The sequence below is a fragment of the Equus quagga genome, chromosome 14 (genome assembly GCF_021613505.1).
Source record: "Equus quagga isolate Etosha38 chromosome 14, UCLA_HA_Equagga_1.0, whole genome shotgun sequence".
NCBI lineage: Eukaryota > Metazoa > Chordata > Mammalia > Perissodactyla > Equidae > Equus > Equus quagga.
The window spans coordinates 16,621,992-16,642,306 of NC_060280.1; the positions used below are offsets into that span (position 1 = coordinate 16,621,992).

The 20,315-nt window shown below is 45.0% G+C and overlaps 1 protein-coding gene across 12 annotated transcripts in view; it reads right to left on the reverse strand.

Annotated features, from left to right (window-relative positions):
* TEAD1 (TEA domain transcription factor 1) overlaps positions 1-20,315 on the reverse strand; it is a 254,197-nt gene that overhangs the window by 60,713 nt on the left and 173,169 nt on the right. For 7 of the 12 annotated variants that reach the window (XM_046685825.1, XM_046685827.1, XM_046685819.1 and 4 more), the window contains 3 exons: positions 15,371-15,435; positions 12,933-12,995; positions 12,781-12,843 (listed from right to left, as the gene is read on the reverse strand). In XM_046685825.1, coding sequence (XP_046541781.1) covers positions 12,781-12,843; positions 12,933-12,995; positions 15,371-15,435 — 191 coding nt within the window. The remainder of the gene's footprint in view (positions 1-12,780; positions 12,844-12,932; positions 12,996-15,370; positions 15,436-20,315) is intronic. The other 5 variants (XM_046685822.1, XM_046685820.1, XM_046685823.1 and 2 more) reach the window with 3 other exon arrangements.

The window sequence follows — 20,315 nt, forward strand, 5'->3', positions numbered from 1 at the left end:
AGGGCCTGGAAGCTTACAGGATTATCTGTCCCCAGCGGAATGGCCCTGGCTACTGAGGAAGCTTGTGCTGCCTCTGGTCAGATGCCATTCTTCAAGCTGAGGCTCCCTTTGCCCATGTGCTGAATGCTCTAACCTAAGCTAGCTTCCTCTGGTAACTTTTTTTAAAGATCCGAAACTAAGATGCCTGAGAAAAGGGGCCGGCCGGGTGGCACAGTGGTTAAGTGCGCACGTTCCACTTCAGCAGCCCGGGGTTCACTGGTTCGGATCCTGGTTGCGGACGTGGCACCACCTGGCAAGCCATGCTGTGGCAGGTGTCCCACATATAAAGTAGAGGAAGATGGGCACCAAGGTTAGCTCAGGGCCAGTCTTCCTCATTAAAAAGAGGAGGATTGGCAGCAGTTAGCTCGGGGCTAATCTCCCCCCCCCCAAAAAAGATGCCCGAAAAAAGACAAATCTTGACATCAGTGGAATTTTATGACAAACTGATGGGGCGTGTGCAAATGGCCTCAAGCCAACCTGAGCCCGACACACACAGAGCTCAGCGCCAGTCAGTCTCCTCATAACTGGTCCTGTGTTTTCACTGCCCCTGCCCCATCACCCCTGAGAGGGCAGTCATGTGCAACAAACAGTCACCTATTCCCTTCTGTCAAGAGCACCTCGACATCAGTACAAACTCGTGGGTTTCTCTTTGGACCAGTCACTTTGTACTCTAGCCCCCAAGCCACTTAACCCCTAATGAGAGGTTATAAATGCCCTCAAGGTGACCTCTGAAACTGAAGTGATGGCATAGGTATAACCACAGGCGCCTTCTACAACAAGGAGCAAGCCTTACAACTTTCAGGGCCCCTTCTGGGGAAGCGGGGAAAATGGCAGCCCAGACCTGCGGCCTGCCTGGCTGATGCCAATTCTGAGGAATAACTACAAAGAGCTGTGGGCTTGGCTCTGTCCCAAAAGGACATCACGAGGCCTCTCTCAGACCTGAGAGTGCTGTGTTTATGAAATGCTGATGACAGGGGCGACCTGCTCACCCCAATACAGAGTCCATTGGTGCAGACTTCAGGGGAGTGACTTAGGAATCCCACATCCAGGTCCAAAGGGAAACGAGTTCCCTACGGCTCCACAGCCCACCCTTAAGCTACAGAGTGGCTTGAGACATTTTCCTTCACTAGGCTGATTGGAAAGTTCTTCAAAATATTCACAAAAGTTTGCTGCTTTTTTTTTTAACAGGGCAATCAGTCAATGAGGAGTGGAGAAAAGTCACCACCTTTGCTGTTTATGTCACACAACTTCAGAGCATGGTCTTTCTCTCATTAAACAAAGTAGGTTTTGACTTCCTTATTACCCAGCATTCCACGAGGTACCTGAATAAAAACAAAAGTTCAAAAGCAGGAGAGCAAATCTGTTGCTTCTATCGCACCACTTGCTCTACGCCAGGAAAAGGCGCGCCGGCAGGAGTCTTGTTCCACGCCCGCCTCTGCCTGACCTCAATGGGCTGTGTTACTTTGGGCAAGTCATTAACACTATCTAGTTTTCTTCATCTACAAAATAAAGATCTGCATTGTATTCCCTAAAGCCTTTCTGGTTCTAGAAGTCTCTGTAGCTGTGAGTGCAGGTTCCATTATAAGCTAATACATCTTAATTCATATAGCCAAAAAACCACTAGCGAAAAGACAGCAGGATGCTGAAATTTGGGCAGCTCTCGGCCGCCTATCCTCAGAGGGAAAGCCAAGTGCCGAGAGGAAATTTTATCTCAAGTAGAGGTTCTTTCTGCACTTGACCTACCTAGTCGAGAATAGGCAATTTTCTGCAAATGGACTAAAATGTCTATACCAGTGATTTCCTACCTTTTGTAGTAGAGATACTCTGACCACTCATTTAATTTTATAACATCTCCATTTGATATACATTTGAAAAGTAAAAGGGTTAAAAATTCTTGTTTAAAATATAAAGTAACCCTGCAGATAATAAATGCTGCCAGGGATATCTCAAAATCAGAACGGACAGCCTGGCTGTAGAACCACTTATCCTGAAATGGGAGGACGGAAAGATGTCGAGCTCACAGACTTCAATGGAAGGATCTCTGAACTGTCATTTTCAGCCTAGAGATACGTGCCTGGCTTTGAAGAAATTATAACTCTAAGTGTCAGACCTGAGTAAATTGCTCCTCTCTGTCACCCTAGTTTAACATCCTGGACTTTTCAACATTCCACTCTGACCTCACCACTCACCCCAGACTAAAGGGGGAAGGTACTGCTAATCTACCCAAATAACTGAAGCTTAAGTAAATTCAAAATACATGCTACATTTGTACACCATTATTAATTTTATTCTAAGACGTTTTCAACACCAACATTTCTGTGATGTGGATGAGATTTGCTGTTGTATCTTGAAAAACAGTTATTAAGTCAATATTGAGTTATCAGCAATGATGTCTTAGATTACAAGAAATACTCTGAGTGTGGGTATGTGGACATTTGAGTATGTACCAACAAGAAAAATATGTCCTAGGAAAGAGCTTGGACAACTTCACACTGACTCCTTATTTCTGATTTTAAGACCCTCTATCTCTAAGATTACAAAGACTGAGGCCACAAAAAGCTGAATGTTTGGGGAGTGGGGAAAGAAAAGGCAAATCTTCCTTTTCCAACTGAACCCTAACTCAAGCCCAGGACTTGGAAGGTGGAAAATATTTATGGAGCAGGAAACAGGGGTCTGAGACTGCGGATGGGGTGCTAAGAACAAATGGCCCGTCTGGACTGAGAATGAGAGTAGACAAGCCACTCGAGCTCGGGGTGCATGTCTCCGTCCTCTCTTGACTTTCTTCCCTGTCCAATTTCTGGCACACCATGCTTTCAATGGCCTCACCACTTCAGCCACATGGGGTCCAGCAGGCTGTGTCATGCATAAACTCCTCAGCCTGAAGCCTTTCAAACTGTTATTGTTACTAAGTAAACAGGCTTTCATATTTCATGAAGCAGACCAAGGCTGCTGCTACAACGCTGGGTTCCGCTGACTGCCTCCTTTTTATGGTTGAAATGCACAGAATGTTTGGTAAACGTCCACATGTAATATACATGACAGGAAGGCAGCCAGATCACAAATGCACATGGCAGGAGTGGTGTGCTCTTCAAACGCTAGGACATTTTATGAATCAGTCTCTGAATAGTATGGGAGGTTTACACCCCTCTCTCCTCCGCTTCCCCAGCTTTGGATTATTCTGGGGAAACAATTAGCTCATAATTTTTAGTCATTAACCATAAACAAATTTTAAAGATAAAATTAGAAGTTCACATGCTTGAATGTACAATATTATAGCTGCCTTATATGGAATTTTAATGAACAGCATACTAAATCAGTATATTCCAAACAGTTTACTGAAGGGCCATCATTTCAGAATTTCAAGACTCCAAACTAATTTATTCATATGGAAGTCCACCAATACATCAGGAAAAATACAAAAAGTAAAAAAAGACCATGAATTCAAAGACTCTCGATAGCTATTAAATGCTTCTCTCTAAATATACTGTTCCCAGCAATATAAAAATATAGGGCAAGAGACGAAAGACAGCAATTTGCTTGCAAAATCACTTTTTCAGAAAAAAGACAAAACACAAAGTACTTTCCTAAGAAGTAATTTTGCAGATGTTACTTCTAATCTGGCACTATGTGGATTCACATGACCTCTGTAATTATTAGTGGTAGCCCTTGAGCAGATAAACATCACAAAACTCTATGATGTTTTTGGAGAAAAGATGGAGGGCACTTGAATTCTTCTAGCCATGATCTCTAATTTGCTTATTATTAGAGAATGCAGGAGTAAATACAAGAGAGGCTGATTCGGTCAGGCAATAGCTAATGCAGAGGAGAGAAGGCACATTCACCCCTCTCCTGACTTGCCATGTATAATGAGTAGCAATTAATTCATCTTATTGTATTTCCAAACGCCAAAGACTCCATTCACATCAAAGAAAAATTTTTCAAGGCTTTTACCATTGTTCATTTTTAAAGGTACTGAGCTATATTTAGTATTCTGTAATTGCAATAGTGTTTCCTCTAATTCTGATGTGAGGCTTAGCACCATAAAGGATTGCAGATGAGGACCCAGGTGATTTGTATGTGTGCCTGATGACTCTCCACCAGGAAGCCTGGGATTTAGGCCAGCTAATGCCAGGTCTGGGTGTAGGGAAGACGACACCCTTCTGACCTTAGTCCCCTTTCCCCTGGGAGGTGACAGCAAGCAGCAGGAGTTAAATCTCCCCCTGAAAGGCCAGAGGAACCCGAGGGGGCAGCAGGCTCAAGTTCAGCTCTAGACTGAGTACCAGCTCCCACCATCATCTTCTCTGTTTAATTCAAACATACGGACACAACGAAAAGAGGGCTCGGTGGAGGGGGACGATGCAAAAGCATCTTGAGCAAGGGAAATGAGCCCTCATCCTTGACCAGCTCTCTCTGGGGAGGCAGCAGGACCTCATGCAAAGCGCTTGGGCTTTGGTGCCAGCTGGCCCTGAGATCCAATTCAGACTTGCGACGCTGGGTAAGTCACTGGGCCATTCGGAGCCTCGGCTTCCTCAGTTGTAAAGTGAGGATGACACCACCCACCCTCAGGGCTGCTTTGAGAATTGCATCAAGCACTCCCCACGATGCCCGCAGCTTTGCCATTTGGTGAACCTCCAATCTATGGGGCTCACGTGACTGACCATTCAGGCTCAATCCGGCTCGAGACTTGAAATGCTTAGAGCCCTGGTCTTGATGACAAAACGTTTGGGTTCAATGTTATTCTACAGCATTGCCTACCTTGGAGGCTGACTAATAACAGGAATTCTCTAGGAAGGGATAAAAATGTAGATGCCTGTTGCTCTTAGAAAATCCAGAGCCGGCTCCGTTCACATGGAGGTTAATGCACCCAGTCCTCCAGCTCACACTGTAAGTCCTGCATCGCGGCATCACCGACGAGAGGTTCTAATTCCATCACACGCAAGCATGAGAAATTAATGGCCTCCAATCTTAATTTTAACCTGGTTAAATTAAAAATAAGGTAATGAAAGTATCACTCAGGAGAGAGGGCAGACGTCACGAATGCAAAAGAACTCCCAGAGATTAGGAGATGCCACGAAAGGTGGTGTGTCACTTCCCAAATCCTGCAACAAGGCTAAGTGCCTCGGTGCTGTCACTGAGACAAAGGCGGTGGTTGTTTCAGGCTTCCTCTGCTTCATGTTCCGCCAACAGTTAACGCTTGAAGGAGCCGAGTGGCTCAGAGGGCCACAGGGAGCACCGCTGGATGAAGTGAAGTATGTCTTCCCCATGAACAGGCCCCCTCCTGGGTGGAATCAGTGGAGATACAACCAGGATTCAGCAGTGTGGACTGCAGCGATGCCCCAGCAAAGTTCTGGAACTCCTCAAGAGAATTCAATCAACAATTTGAACTTTAAGCTCTTTGCTTATTGGAAGGAATGGCAGATGGAAAGAATGGCCTGCTCAGAAATCAAATCACAAAGGCCGCCAGGGCGACAAAGCAGAAAATGGCCCCGGGGACCACATGCAGCTCGTAAATGAGTCACCAACCACTGGACACGATCAGAGCAGCTCAGGCCTTTTTCTGCTCCACTGGGATGATGCAATGTCAGCAAGCATAGGCTTTCTTTCAGTACAAGTCCGAAGCTTGACATGAGGACGTCCATTGCCTCAGATGTATTCCTGCTGAGGCTAGGGTAGAATGAAGGCTTCCTTTCCTCTTAGTACTGTCTAGAGCCATGCACTTACCAAAACACACTCCGGATCAGAAGTGGCTGGGTCATCTCCACAGAATGATGACGGTTCCCATTGTGGTGGCAGTCTGCAGAGCTTGGCTGTACCTCCCATAAGCCTCTGAAGCCAGCAAACAAAGGACTGCCTTTCTGCTGCTATCAGGGAAAGGAGGCCTCTGGGCAGGGACTGGACAACCTCTTAGGACAACTGAATATACAGAGATAGAGACTCAGAACAGGAAACTTTAAGTAGTTTCCTCTGAGTGGGAAAGGAAAGACTGCTTAATGCATGGAGAATACTTCTGCATTCTTTCTACATGCTGGGATAAACCCCTGCAGCTTCAAAGAAAAATTAACGACCTCTTGATGAATTAATGGTGAGTGAAATAGTCCAAAATAGAGAATAATTTCTAAAGTTGCAGGCCAGTCCTCAGACCTCATCGCACAAAGTCTTCTCAGACACACTGCTGCCTCTCACAGCTCAATGGGAGAGTCCAGTGAGGGGCTAAACTAGAGGAAAGGGGCAGATGGAAGACAATGAATGAAACTGATGTGGGTGACACTGCTGTAGATGCAGCTGGTGACACAAGGTCCAAGGGAGATCTCTAAGCCAGCATCCTTGCAATTCCTAAATGCATGCTCCATAGACCTATAAGCCACTTGCCCACTGTAACTGCATGGATCCATCTTCTCCCTTATAACCAGAATTAGACCCAGCTTCAAAGCTGGAGGTCACCTAAAACCCACCAAGCACCTAAAGAGTGGTGGGTCAAAAGGAATTTGGGCAGAAGCCAAACACACAGCATCCCCATGATGGAGAAAGGACTCCCACAAAGCTCAGCTCACTTCTAGACCAGCAGTTAGCACTCTGACTTGTCTCTTAGACAATTTAGCCAAGAAGATCAAACGAAACAAACAAGGTATATGTTTAACGTCCAAAATTCTGGCACTCTGGCCACAAATGGCTTGCATTTCTTTATCCACCTTAGCAGGCGCTTGAAGCTCACCTGCACTCTGCTCACTCCTGCGCCTTCTCCCTACTGTCCCAGGCTCTCTGCTCTCGGCCCTTCGTCTCCCTACGTCCCTCCCTGACTACTTCAACTATGCCTTAGATTTTCTTGCCCCCTGCATCTCTCCCTCATGATTGTGCTCTGTGTCCAAGGCGGCCCCAAAATGTTGGCCAAGTCCATCTTGGCTTAGTTGCTAAATATTACAGAGGAAAAGTCTCACGTTGGTGACAATGGCTTCAGCACAAATTCATAGTACACAATGGGTGAAAATCTAGATTAGTTTTAATGGGGCAAAAAGAGAAGACAGAGTGTTTACTGGATTTGATTTTCTCAGGGAAAATAAATGGCAGGGAGAGACACTGTTGGGGGGTGGGGAGGCAGACAGACTGGCTGAGGAAGAGGGCGGGCAGAGGAAATCAGAAAAAGAATAATGTTTTACCACTTGATTTCTTCACTTAAAAAAAATTAAAGCAACTATGTCATGATGAAAATGATCATTTCCAGATAACATAAACGTGAATATTTAATATGTCATTCTTGGCACTTTTAAATTCTGTTATATTTAAAATTTAGCAACAACAAAAACTTCAGTTAATTTTGATGCACACCTTCAGTGAATTGCCATTACTTTAAGAGAATCCAACCTTTAATAACCTAAGTTTTAAATGCTGCAACTGAAAAGTTTTGGGGTACACTTGTCACATTTAATAAGGACAGAACTTCCAAACATAATTTACTCTTTAAAAAGAATGAGGAAGAAAGAGCCCAGCGGTCAGAGTGGACTGGAGCAGAGGACAAGGACTGACGAGGGTCAGGGAGCCGGGCCCCCGGGTGTGTGGTCGGCCCCTGGCCCAGGCCCACAGCTCTCTCACTCAGACTCTTAGAGCAGCCCCGGAATCAGTCTCCTTGCCTCCAGCTTTGCCTCCCTCCTAGCAATCCTCCAGTTGGAGAGATCTTTCTGAAGCATGAATGTGAATGGCCCGTGCGTGCTCCCCACGGCCACAGATGAACCTCACTCCTCAGTGGGATGATCCAGGGCCTTCCTGTTAGGCTCCTCCGGTCTCGTGTCCCATTCCATGCCATCAACAAGATGGTGTTCTTCGCGGCTCTCCAAACGCCCCCCACATCTCAGAGGAAATTCTTTGCCTTCCTCTTGCTCAGTTCTAATGGTACCTTCTCCACGAGGTTTCTTTAATTCTCTCACGCTCCGAATAATCCTTCTTTTCACTGTGAAGTCTTTGCACTGCTCTGTTAAATCTCTACTGCAGAGCCCCCTGGCTGGGGACAAGCTACTGGAAATCTTGTACAGCAGTCCCCCTCATCTGAGGTTTCAGGTACCTGTGGTCAACTGCGGTCCAGAAGCAGATGATCCTCCTTCTGACGTATCATCAGAAGATGAGTAGTGGCCTAACACCAACTCACAATGCCCACATCATTCACCTCGCGTCATCTCATCACAAAGGCACCGTACCACCTCCCACCACGGCTAGAAGAAGGAAGGTGAGGACAGTGCAATAAGACATTCTGAGGGAGAGGCCACAGCCACATACCTTTTATTACATTATATTGTTATCATTGTTCTATGTTATTACTCGTTATTGTTGTTAATCTCTTAGTGTGACTAATTTATAAATTAAACTTTATCATAGGTATGTATGTATAGGAGAAAACAGTGTGTGTGCATATATATATAGGGTTCTATACCATCTGCAGTTTCAGGCATCCCCTGGGGGGGGTCTCAGAACGTATCCCGTGTGGATAAGGGCGGACTACTGTATTTTCCCCAAATGTGGCCAAAAATAATGGAAAAGTTTAGTGTTCCTCAAGAACAGAGACTCTGTTTATTTAAGACTGGCACCTGAGCTAACATCTGTGGCCAATCTTTTTTTTTTTCCTTCTTCTTCTTCTCCCCAAAGCCCCTAGTACATAGTTGTGTATTCTAGTTGTGAGTGCCTCTGGCTGTGCTGTGTGGGATGCCGCCTCAGCATGGCCTGATGAGTGGTGCTAGGTCTGCGCCCAGGATCCCAGCCAGCAAAACCCCAGGCCACTGAAGCAGAGCGTGTGAACTCAACCACTCGGCCACAGGGCCCGGGCCTAGACTCTGCTTCTTTAAAGCTCTGTGCCTGATATTTATTAAAAGCTCTAGAGCATACGGGACTGAATTAAGTAATCATTTCTGTACTTTTAAAGTTCAAATCTACATAGAAATCTCAAGCTTTTAATAAAACATGACATCGCTAAAATTCAAGTCCACACATCTTGGGGTGCTCTGGCTCACAAACAGGCACCTTGAGCATCACTGCAGTTAGCAGAAGCATAACACTGACCCTTGAAACTTATTTGAATAGATTTTCAGGAGCATGACTTTTGTAGCAGGGATGACCCATCCACAACTATGATATGAGAATGGCCACTCTCTTCTCAAGTGAGCTGTCTTCAGAGGAACATGGCAGAACGGGCTGCAGAACTTGGAAAACGTGGGCTCTCCATGGGACACACGAGCTGTCCCATAAAGGCTGGGAGGCAGTCGTCTGCTTTTCCCTCTGCCTAAAGCAGTGTGGTTTTTCAAACCTTACTCAACAGAACAGCCAAAGAGGCCACGGCTAAGGATGAAAGAGGATGAAGCTTCAATTAAAACAGCTTTTACTCTTTTATTATACTGAAGGTTTCAAGTACGATTTCAATCTGAAATATGAGTTCTGCTGCTTAGAAAAAGACTGGAAAACCACTATTCTAAAGAATTCTACCACGTCTTCTCCAGGAAGTGAAAAGAGGCTTATAGGCAAGAGGCCTCACATGGAAGCCACACGTGGCAGTGGCCCCAGGTATGAGCAAAGCACTTTTTCAAACTTCAAGGAAGGGCAGGGAAATGAAGCTTGGCTTCAGTCTTCATAGGAGGGCCACAGGCCTTTGTCTACCCCAGAAAACAGAAATCCTTTGACTTCTGAGCGTGTAGAGAAATGGCAAGCAGCCTGGCTGAGGCACACACTGCCAAGGACAGGTCCTGAGATGGTCAGTCGTCAGCCACCTTCTCCAGGAAGCCTTGCTCCATCTTCCAAGGCAAAGCACAGCATCTGCGGTAAGTCTGGAGACTTCCTTCCACCCGCACCACCCACCCAGAGGTTATCCTTGGGGTCTGTCGGGATGACTTCCGCTTTCCATAGCAAGTGTATCTCACTAGTTATTTTGGTAGGCCAAGCAGAAGAGGCCATCAGCCTGACCCCACAACGAACTCAGCCAGGACGCTCATCCCTGCCTCCCATGGATGTGCTGTTAGACTCTAGAGCTGAACAAGAAAGTGCAGGTGGAGCGGCGAGATCTACCTCTTCTCCAAGGCCAAGAGACCTGAGCCCGTTTCTCGGTAACAGAGGGTTAGGAAGGTGAGGGAGAGCATCTCTTATGTAAAATGCCCGTGGGAGGTCAAGGCAGCAACGTCTCCGTAGGCAGGGGACAGCCAGCCTTGTCTCCTCGACTGGCCTAATGCCCTCAGGGTGGTGACATGGCAGCTCTGCAGCTAGGACCACATCACCCCCTGAGGTACTGACGATCACCACAGAGTCAATCACAAATTAAGTCCACATTTTGACCAGGGGCTCAAAGTCAAAAATTCATCTTACTTCTAAACTGTGGGTGCTGAGGAAAGGGCTGGTACCAAGGACTGTGTGCCTGGGTCCGAGGGATGTGAGGGATCCAGGTTATCTACAGTGTGCACTGGCGTGAAGCCTTCTGCTCGAAAACATTCTCCCATCTCCGCTAGAGGAAGCCCTGCCTGAAAGGGCAGTGGTTTAAGATTCAGAAAGATCTGCGTTCAAATCCTGACTTTGACTCTTACTAGGCTGTGTGGCTTTTGCCAAGTCAATGAAACTCCTGGAACCCTGGTTTCCTAAATATTATTCCTCAAAACCTGAATAATGGGACTTACTTGGTAGTGCACGTAATGAGAGAACATGCAAGGTCTGCACTATACTGACTCCCGTCTTTCAGTCCCAAACAGCAGCACTCTCTCCACACGGCTCATCCCTGGGATTCCCTCCACGTTTTATTTCGGCTCTTTTGGCTAACACTTATCCAACAGTGCCATATATTTCGCATTCCACTTCACAAGACCAGCTCTGTGGAGAGTGGGCTGGCTGTAAACTGTCCAGCATGAAGAGCGCCATGCCTGGAACACTCGATCGGTATTAGCTGATGGGAAGAACAAAGGCCTCCATTTTCCCAAGAACAATGTGGCCGGGAGGAAGGACAGGAACCGCCAGAAGATGGAGGTGCTTCTTGGAGCTGAAATTCTGAGCCCTTTCTGCTTCCTCCCTGTGTCTGCCCCAAAGGAGAGTGGGCCAGGGCTGAAAGTGAGGGGAAAGTCTTCTTTTTATTTCTTAAGAACAAACACAAATACAATTGCGTGTCTGTGTACATGTATAAGTATAAAAGAATGACAAAATTATCTCTATTGAGGAAGATTCCTAAAACCACCACATGAGAAAATGAGTGCTTCCTGCATCCCCAGGGGTCCCTTTTGAACAGGAGAGCTTTATTCATCACTCATAGGTCTTTCGGTCTAGGGCTGTGGGCCCTGGCCAGTCTAGAGGAACCACACAGACAGTGGAGAAATAGAGCAATTCATAACATCGCAGAGGGAAACACAAAATTGATGTCTGTAAACTTCTTTGTACATCATTAATTCGTTAGCTCAGAGAAACTAGAAACAGAGTCAGAACTTGAGCAAACACTGGGGAAGTTACATCCACATAGAGAGGACTGCATCTTTGGTTAAAAAGCAGGATCTAGGAAGTTATCTTAGTCTTCCAACTGCTCAGCCAGTGCAGCTAAAAGCCAGCCACCATCAGCCACACGTGCGAGCGAGCCAGCATGCTGCCCACTGCAGAGGGGGCACCAAATGCTCCTTCCTAGCCACTAGTCCTACTCCGCAGCCAGCCTTGCTTGCGTTACAAAAACCTGGAGGACTCTGGGAAGGCTCCAAGTGTTCACGACTCAGCGCTGGGGAAACTACACTCTGTTCTTTAGGTTTAGAACAAAAACACGAATATAATGAATCTATGAGAAAAATCAGAACAGAACAAAAAAAGGCCTGTGGGGAAGGCAACAATATGGGCTACAAATTCACTTTTATTATAAACTGAAGCTCCTCTGTGCAAACTATAACTGCTCTGCACTTCTAAAGTACAGCATTACAGAAAAAAAAAGTCATGTCAGTTTCACTGCAAATTCTGGAAGGAGAGAAATAGGGAGAACTTACATTTATAAAAATTGTCCATGCCTCCATTTTTGCTACGAAATACATTTTAAGAGACTGAAAAATGAGGCGTATGAAAATAAATTCAAGTAAACTCAAGCATACATGGAATTGCAAACATAGATTTGATCAAGAGCTTTCTCATCTAAGATCCATCTTTTTTTTTTTGGTAAAGGCCTCACTTGGAATTTCCTTTTTAATAAGAGAGCCATACACTTAAAAAACAATATTAAGCAATGTGGAAGAAATCTGTCAGAAAACACTCTCCGTGTTGGAAGAACACATGAGCAATTACATGAAAAAGATGTATTTTTCATAAGTATTCTTGAAAATACACTGAAAGCACAAAATAATCTCTAAATATTTTTTAAAACTTAATTTCACGATGACCACTCTGGAAGTGGTGTTTTCTTAAATATAATTTCTACACCAACTTTCCATCTCTGGACTTTTTTTCCTCTCTGTTTGGTGGATATTTGAAGGTTAAAGAAAAAAAAATCATGTTTCTGTGCCCAAAGTGATCAAGACCAGCTCTCTGCTGCATCTGCATTGTTATTAGGGACACACGCGCACGCACACACACGCACACACACTCTGAGCTTAATGTGAGGCTAGTACAGAAACAGAGAGATTAGACACAAAGAAATGTAAACAGCTCTCACATGCGAGGAAACTAGGTTACAAGAATCCCAGCACCAGGCATTCACCAGTCACCATGGAAAACAGGAAGTAAGATGCATAGCAACCACAAGCCAAAAAGCAGGAAAGCGCATACCTTTAGCTTGGAATGAAAATCACGAGATTTCCTTCTGGCAAGAACCTGAATGTGACTAGACACCTGCAGGGTAGGGGAAGGGAGGAAAACAAAGGAAAAGCCTGTAACCATGGAGATGAAAAGCCCCCTACAACTGGGCAAGCCAGACGTACCTTAATGGCGGCTTGAATTTCTCGAACTTTCTTTCTTGCTAAGACCTGTATATGACTAGACACCTACATTGTTCGGGATTATGAGGGGAAACAAAACAAAACAAAACAAAACAAAAAAAGGAAATCAAATATAAAATTGCTACTCTTTGGGGGGGGGGGTTCGGGGTGGGGGTGAGGGGGGAGGTTATTTGCATCTCAACAAAGCTCTGCAGTTAGGAATACACAGTCCCAGCCAGACACCAAGCCCCCAGCGCTGCTCTAAGCTTTTCAGACTGGGTCATCACTGCAGTGACTTGATTCGGGATGAAAGTTGGGCTAATCTTCGTTTTCTCACCGGGAAGAAATCAGCGGCACGGGATGCAAGGGGGAGAGCGGGGTTGCCTTCCTTATAAAATTAAAAAGGTGGGGGTAGAGGTAAATGAAAATATTTATCGCTTCTCAGTATCGGGAGGGAAAATCCCTGTTTCTCAATTTAGAAGAGACTATCCATAAATTAGCACATTCTGCAGAATCAAAAAGCTGAAGCTGTCGGTTGTAGTCTGATCTCATTAAGAGCTCTGGATTCTGTAGCAAACGTTAAAATAATACTGACATGTAAATTAGATCTCAAAGAGAAATGGAAAGACCCAGTTAGCAGAGCTTTTTTTTTTCCCCTTATAAATATCTTTAATCCTTCCACTCTTTTGGGCATTGACTGGGCGCCAAGTGGATTTGCATATTATTACAAAGCGAAAAGTGTGAATACAGCCAGCCAGCCATCCTGTTAGAAATCTGGGTTGAAAACCACATGGATTTGCTGAACAACAAATTCACATTGGAGAGGTATCACCAACCGCTGCCGAAAAACACCCCCAGGACGCCGGGGCGTGGAAGTCGAACCAAGCCCGGCTTCTGAGAGACAAGGATTCCACTGGGTAAACAAATTTGCCTCTCTTCCAGCGGGACCTGGTTAAATCTAGAAGAGTCCCCCAGTGAAGGGGTGGGCACGTGACCAGAGCTCACAGAGCAGCAGACAGCCCAGGTCCAGCACTTGCAGGATGTTGGGAATTGGATCTGTCCATTTCAGAAATGGAGAACCTTTCACGGAAAAGTTCAGCAACCCACACTGCGAGGCAACTACTTCATTTCAAACACTCTATCGACTCTAGGAACAAGATTCATGAGAATAAAAGATCCTTTCATCTTTAACTTTGTCTTCGAGTTTCGATTGTTAATTTTTTTTCTGTTTGCTTTTGTATTTCTTTATTAAGTACAGAGAAGCAGGAACTCCCTCATCCTCTTCACCCCTCCATCCGGCTCCTGCTTTTACTTGTTTTCACCTGAATTTTGTTCTTATGGGATTCTCTGAGTTGATGAGGGCCACTGTTGGGGGAGGGGGGGGCTCCCCGACCCACCGAACAGACAATGTCCAGCCTCTGAGCACTGGCAGAAGGCCACTTCCCTCCGTGCTGACTCAGCAGCCAGGCTCCTGGCTGGGGCACAGGGAGCATTCCTGGGGAAAAGCTCTCCCCCGTCATAAACACTCACGAAAACAACTCATCACTGAACAGAGAACTGGAACCTGCTGCTCAGGCTGAACGCGACCACAGCTGAGCTTGGCTTTTGGTTTGATTATAGTTTCTAACATCCATGCCAGATCAATCAGCATAGGTCAACATTAAAAAATAATTTTTTTTCTGTTAACAACTCACCCATGAGCTTTGTTTGATTTTTTTCCCCCCTTTCTCTTTCTTTTTCTGTTTTGAGTTAAATACTCATTTCTCATCCATTCCAGTTCTGAACTGGCTCAGAGATTCGGGCTGCTTCACACATCAGAAAGAATGAGGCGAGCCGGAGCCCTGACAAAGGGCAGAGGGAAATTCCCGATGCTGCTCTGCACACAAGTATGTCAGTTGTAACTTCATCTCAGTCACAGCAGCTACTGACAAAAAGCCACAGCTTAAGGAGCGACAGTTCCCTGGACGCACATCATTCAGTATCATATTCAGGCCAACACTCACGGCTGCTAGTGTTACTTTTTCATTGAAATCATGACTAATATATGTCATTGTTCCAGGATTTTACAATGCGTAAAATCTCCAAATTTCATGACTTCAAGTGTCTTTGCATCTGCAGCTTCTGCAACGTTTGCAGATGCATAGCTTGGGAAAGAAATTTAAGTCTGAAAACACAGTAAAGGAGCAGTTCATACACTGTCCTTACCAGCATAACTTTCCCAAACGTGCATAAAAAGCACTCTGGAGACCACATCATAAAGGGTCACTGAAATGATGAACAGGAAAAACTGAGCCAATTCAAATCACCTACAACACTGACGTCCTTTCAGGGAACTCAAAAACTGGGGGCTCCTAGGAGCCAAAGCATAGCCAGCCACTGCAGCCAAAACGCCTCCTTGGGCCATTCGCTGACATGCACAATTTCCAGGGAGGTTATTTTACCTGTTTTCTGGTCCTCGTCTTCCCTGTCCTGAGTTTGATGTATCTGGCTATCAATTCATTCCTACCTGAAAGAAAGAAGAATTTACAATAAGATGGGTTACTTAAAAAAAAAAAAAAGCCTCTGAGAGCTAAGAATAGAATGCAGAATCAGGAATTTTTAAGTTGCAGATATAAGTTGATTAATGCTAGGAAAATAAAACAGCACAATTGTTTGCAAAAATATTTACTAGGGGAAATTAGGACAAACGGCATTTAACATGAACTACGATCAGCAATGGAGGATAGAAATGTGCCTTTTAAAATTGTGCCTTTTTGTTTCTTTGCATGCTCGAACCTCAATGGGTGGTCACTTGTATGAGCAACAAATACAAAGATTAGTGTGGGAGCACACAAACTCAGTTCTGTCCTGGTCTCATTTTTCATATCCATCCCTCCCCACCCAGGTTTCCACTCGTTGTTAACTCCAGTTAGTCATTACAGCCATAAGAGAATGAACTGTGGTGGCCACGGAAACCCTACGATCATAAGAAGCTAACAGCATGAAAACGGAGCCCCCTGAAGGTAGTCACCCCACTAGTAACTAACTATACACAAGATTGCATCTGTGAGAAAAAAATGAATCGACCTCCTCCTCAAAGCTGTATAGCCCCCCTGCAAAGAAAATGCCTAAAATATAAACAAATACCTCCCATCCCTACCCCACCAGGAGACTGAGAAGTCTCCAACTGATAACCCGACTTCACGGAACTCTAAGATAACTCTAAGATAACGGGGAAATACATCCCTGAAGCTAAGAGAGAAATACGTTACTAAGATACTACATGAACTAAGACTCCACTCATACATGACACAGGTAACTGTAATCCTAACTGGATAGCTAGTCGTATAATTTGTGTTTGCTGTCTTACTCCTCAGACACACTGCCTTCCTGAAGCGGGCAAGAACTTTGTCTCATTCCCTAAGCCTCCCCAGCACCCAGCACACTGCGGGGCACACAGAAAGAATAAATGAGGACATAGCACGGCCTGTGGTGAAGAGAGTGAACCATACCCCCCAGAGCTCCCCTGGCCAAGTCAAGAACTGTCAGCACCAAAGACCCGGCGAGGGAGTATCCCTACAGAAATCTTGTCTGAGAAGTCTAAAGATTCTCCCATCACTGCCCAGAACGCTCCTGTCATCACGGCTCTGCCACCACCTGTTGGGTGAGGACTGTGCAGCAGGCCACAGTCACCAGTGAAAGGCAAAGGAATCGTAGAGGCTTGGGGCTGGAAAGTGCCTCGGTCATCCACTCCCACCCGTTAGTCAAAGTCCTTATAAACCTAAGCCAGCACTTCCAGAATTGAGGAAACAGCCCATTCCATCTTAAGACATATTTGAGAATAAAAACACCCTCCTTATTTGGGGCTTCCTGTAACTTTCATCCCCAGATTCTTCTTCTTTCTCTTCACAAGGCTAGTCCCTTACGCACCTGACTGCCTTTCAGATATAAATGCCAGTTTTCAGGTCCTCCTGCAGTTGGACCCGGGCTAATCCTCCCTGTTCCTCTGTTACCTGTGACAAGCTTTGGAACACTCCCATATCCATCCTGTGACCATCCTTTGTTTATCTGCCTTTCATAGCCTGGAGCCCACAACTGTAGTCATGCTCCTGCTATGACAAGTCCCAGCAGATCTATCACCTCCCTCATCTTAAATACTTCACTTCTATTAATGCAGCCTAACGCTGCATTAGATTTTGGGGGGACCACAAAAAACTGTCAATTTATGTCAACTTGAACTCCTAGGTCTTTTTCATAAAGGCCGTTCCTCAGATACATTTCTACTCCTGTCCCTAGTCTTTTCATGCATAGTCAGGATTTTCAGATCCAAATGCAGAACCTTAACGTTTATTTCTATTGCATTTCATCCTGTTAGATTAGGTTTATCATTCCAGCCTGTCAGGATCTTCTGAGATCCCAATTCTGTGACTGAACTGACCTTTAACCACAGAAAAAGGACCTCTAAATTCAGTTTGGAGGACTGCTTCTCTAAGCATTCTCTTTCAAACTTTCGAGAACTGCCAATCTCCCCTGTAGTGTCATCGGGTCTACTTCTCTATCTCTCAGATGGTTGTACAGATTCTGCAATTTGTCTCAAAGGCTCGCCGACAGCAGAGCCCAGCTAGGAGTGCCTAATTACCAGAAGCCAGACCTGAATGACAACGTCTGCAGACGAGCCAAGCATCCTCCAGCGCGGGGCTCACCGTGCACCCTGTTCAGGGCTGCCTGAGTGGCCAAGATGAAATAAATCCAGGGCTCTGTGTTACATGCAATTTCAGCTGAACCGTGTCCAGATGGCAAATACATCTTCTGCCCCCATACTTGCTTAATTTCTATGAAAGCAGACGGAATAGCTTGGTATGTGTGACACACAACCTGTGTAACTCATTTTTAATTTCCTGGGGCATTTGGCTGAATGGATGAGATCAATATCCAGGACAGACAACTTGACCATAGAACCCTGTAGTCTATGCAAATAGCACCCCTTGGAGTTAAACAATGTCAACGTAAACTCCAATTAAAGTACTTCTGAAGATTACCACTTCTGCAACAGGCTCTCGCTGAGGTCTACCAGGAGCTGAACGCTACACTATAGCCATCGTTTCACTGAAGGCTTATCATAACTCTCACATTCCTGCTCTTCACAAGAGCAGGATCACCTTTCAAAAGCCTGTGTGTTTTCTTTCATGCCGTGTTTCAAGCCACGAGGAGTGATTAATCTGAGGGTCCAATGAGTTTCTTCTTGCCTCACCATAAGCAATATCACGAATTCCGATTTTAAAGTCAAATTCAACTAACGCTAAGCATCCACCGTGACCTGAACACAGTGTTAATCATTTTATTTCATGTGAATTTTTTAATGACTGTGAGGGTGGCTTGGTACACAGAAAATATTATTCCTGTTTGACTGACTTTTAAAAATGTACATTCCAGGGGCTGGCCCCGTGGCCGAGTGGTTAAGTTCGCGCTCCGCTGCAGGCGGCCCAGCGTTTCATTGGTTCGAATCCTGGGTGCGGACATGGCACTGCTCATCAAACCACGCTGAGGCAGCATCCCACATGCCACAACTAGAAGGACCCACAGCGAAGAATACACAACTATGTACCGGGGGGCTTTGGGGAGAAAAAGGAAAAAATAAAAAATCTTTAAAAAAAAAAAAAATGTACATTCCATTTAAGTTATTTAAAAAATATACTTAAAGACCCTAGTCCATCTTTAAGTTTTAAGTTCAATTCACGTCTTACAATTTTCACAATCATTCTCAAAGGACCATTTGATTAATGTTTGGTCCATTTCATAAACCTAGTGAAACTCTTTTAAAGACTTAAAACTATGTATTTAATTCAGAATGCATTTAATTCTTTTAAATATTAGAATTGTTTGATTTAACTTACAAAACTTTCTCTTAAACAACTCTTAGAAACCTAATAAATTCCCTTCAATGCTCTAATATTGTTTACAAATCTAGTAAGACTTCAACGCTCCCAAAAATCAAGTCTAAATCAATTACTTCATTGCACTTTTTTTTTTTTAGATTGGCACCTGAGCTAACATCTGTTGCCAATCTTTTGTTGTTGCTCTTCCTCGCCAAAGCCCCCCAGTACATAGTTGTAGGTCCTCCTGGTTGTGGCATGTGGGATGCTGCCTCAGCGTGGCCTGATGAGCAGTGCTAGGTCTGCGCCCAGGATCCGAACCAGGGAAACCCTGGGCCACTGAAGTGGAGCATGCAAACTTCACCACTTGGCCACGGGGCTGACCCTGCACATTTTAATTTGGAAATACAGGCTAACTTATTGCATGGGTCAAGTTATTTTAAATAATTACATGAAATATCAATTATGCACAAATTTATTAAAAAATATTAAGACTATGACTTTGATTCTATTAAAATCTTCCATTTTCCATTCTAAGTCTTCCCAGAATTAAAATATGCTTACCCATTGGAAACAAGCATGCCATTCCAAACAATTTTGGACTATCTTTTTCGGCTGCTTGGGGCTGTACATATTTTGGAGAAATCAAGAAGGTTCTGAATGAATTGTCAGTACCCTGATAGGATGTCCTGAGTCCTGTTTATATTTCTAGAGCACCCTCTGCAAATGAGGGGGATCCACACAGTCCACAGTCCTGGGTTTAAATCGTGGTACTAGTATGCAGAATTCCGAGGACCGGGAGCTCAGCAGCAACAGCCATCACTGATGTAACTGGCAGTGGGCCTCCGGTCTGCACCTCAGTCTGACTTTGCAGCCATAATCAGAACGCTGGGTATTAGAAACGTTAACCCACATTTGTCTAACTCTCTCTTCTAACCTGTCCCCCTGCCCCCAGAAACACACACACATATGGTGGTGCTTGATCCAGTAAACCTTACATTACAAAAATGACTTTCAACAAAGTTAACTTTAAAGTTAATCACGGCATTCCCAAACCAATCTTACAGTCATATGGGGACCATCTCCTTTGTGCCTTCTCTGAGGGCTGCCTGCTGCATCAGGGATGTGAAGAGAAGACAGCCTGCCTGCCACAAGGAGTTCACCGTCCAATACAAGGGCTGAGATAGAGCAAACCAGCTCGACAGGGAAGAGGATGACTACCGCCATGAAAGAGCTTCTAGTCATACCATGGCTAATCAGTCACAGACGATTTGGGAAATCTAGCAAGCCTTCCCCCAAAGTACTAGAACATAAGCTAGGCCGTTAAGGATGGATTACATTTTCTCCAACATTTTATTATGAAAAATCTCAGACACACAGAAGTTTTTTACAGAAAGAATTTCAGTGAACACAATACACCTACCACCTGGATCCTGCATCCACTTTTTCCATACCTGCTTTACCACAAGTCTTTCCACTCCTCGATCCATCCACCAAGCCATCTTATTTTGTTGTTGCTGCAGCTGCAGGCATG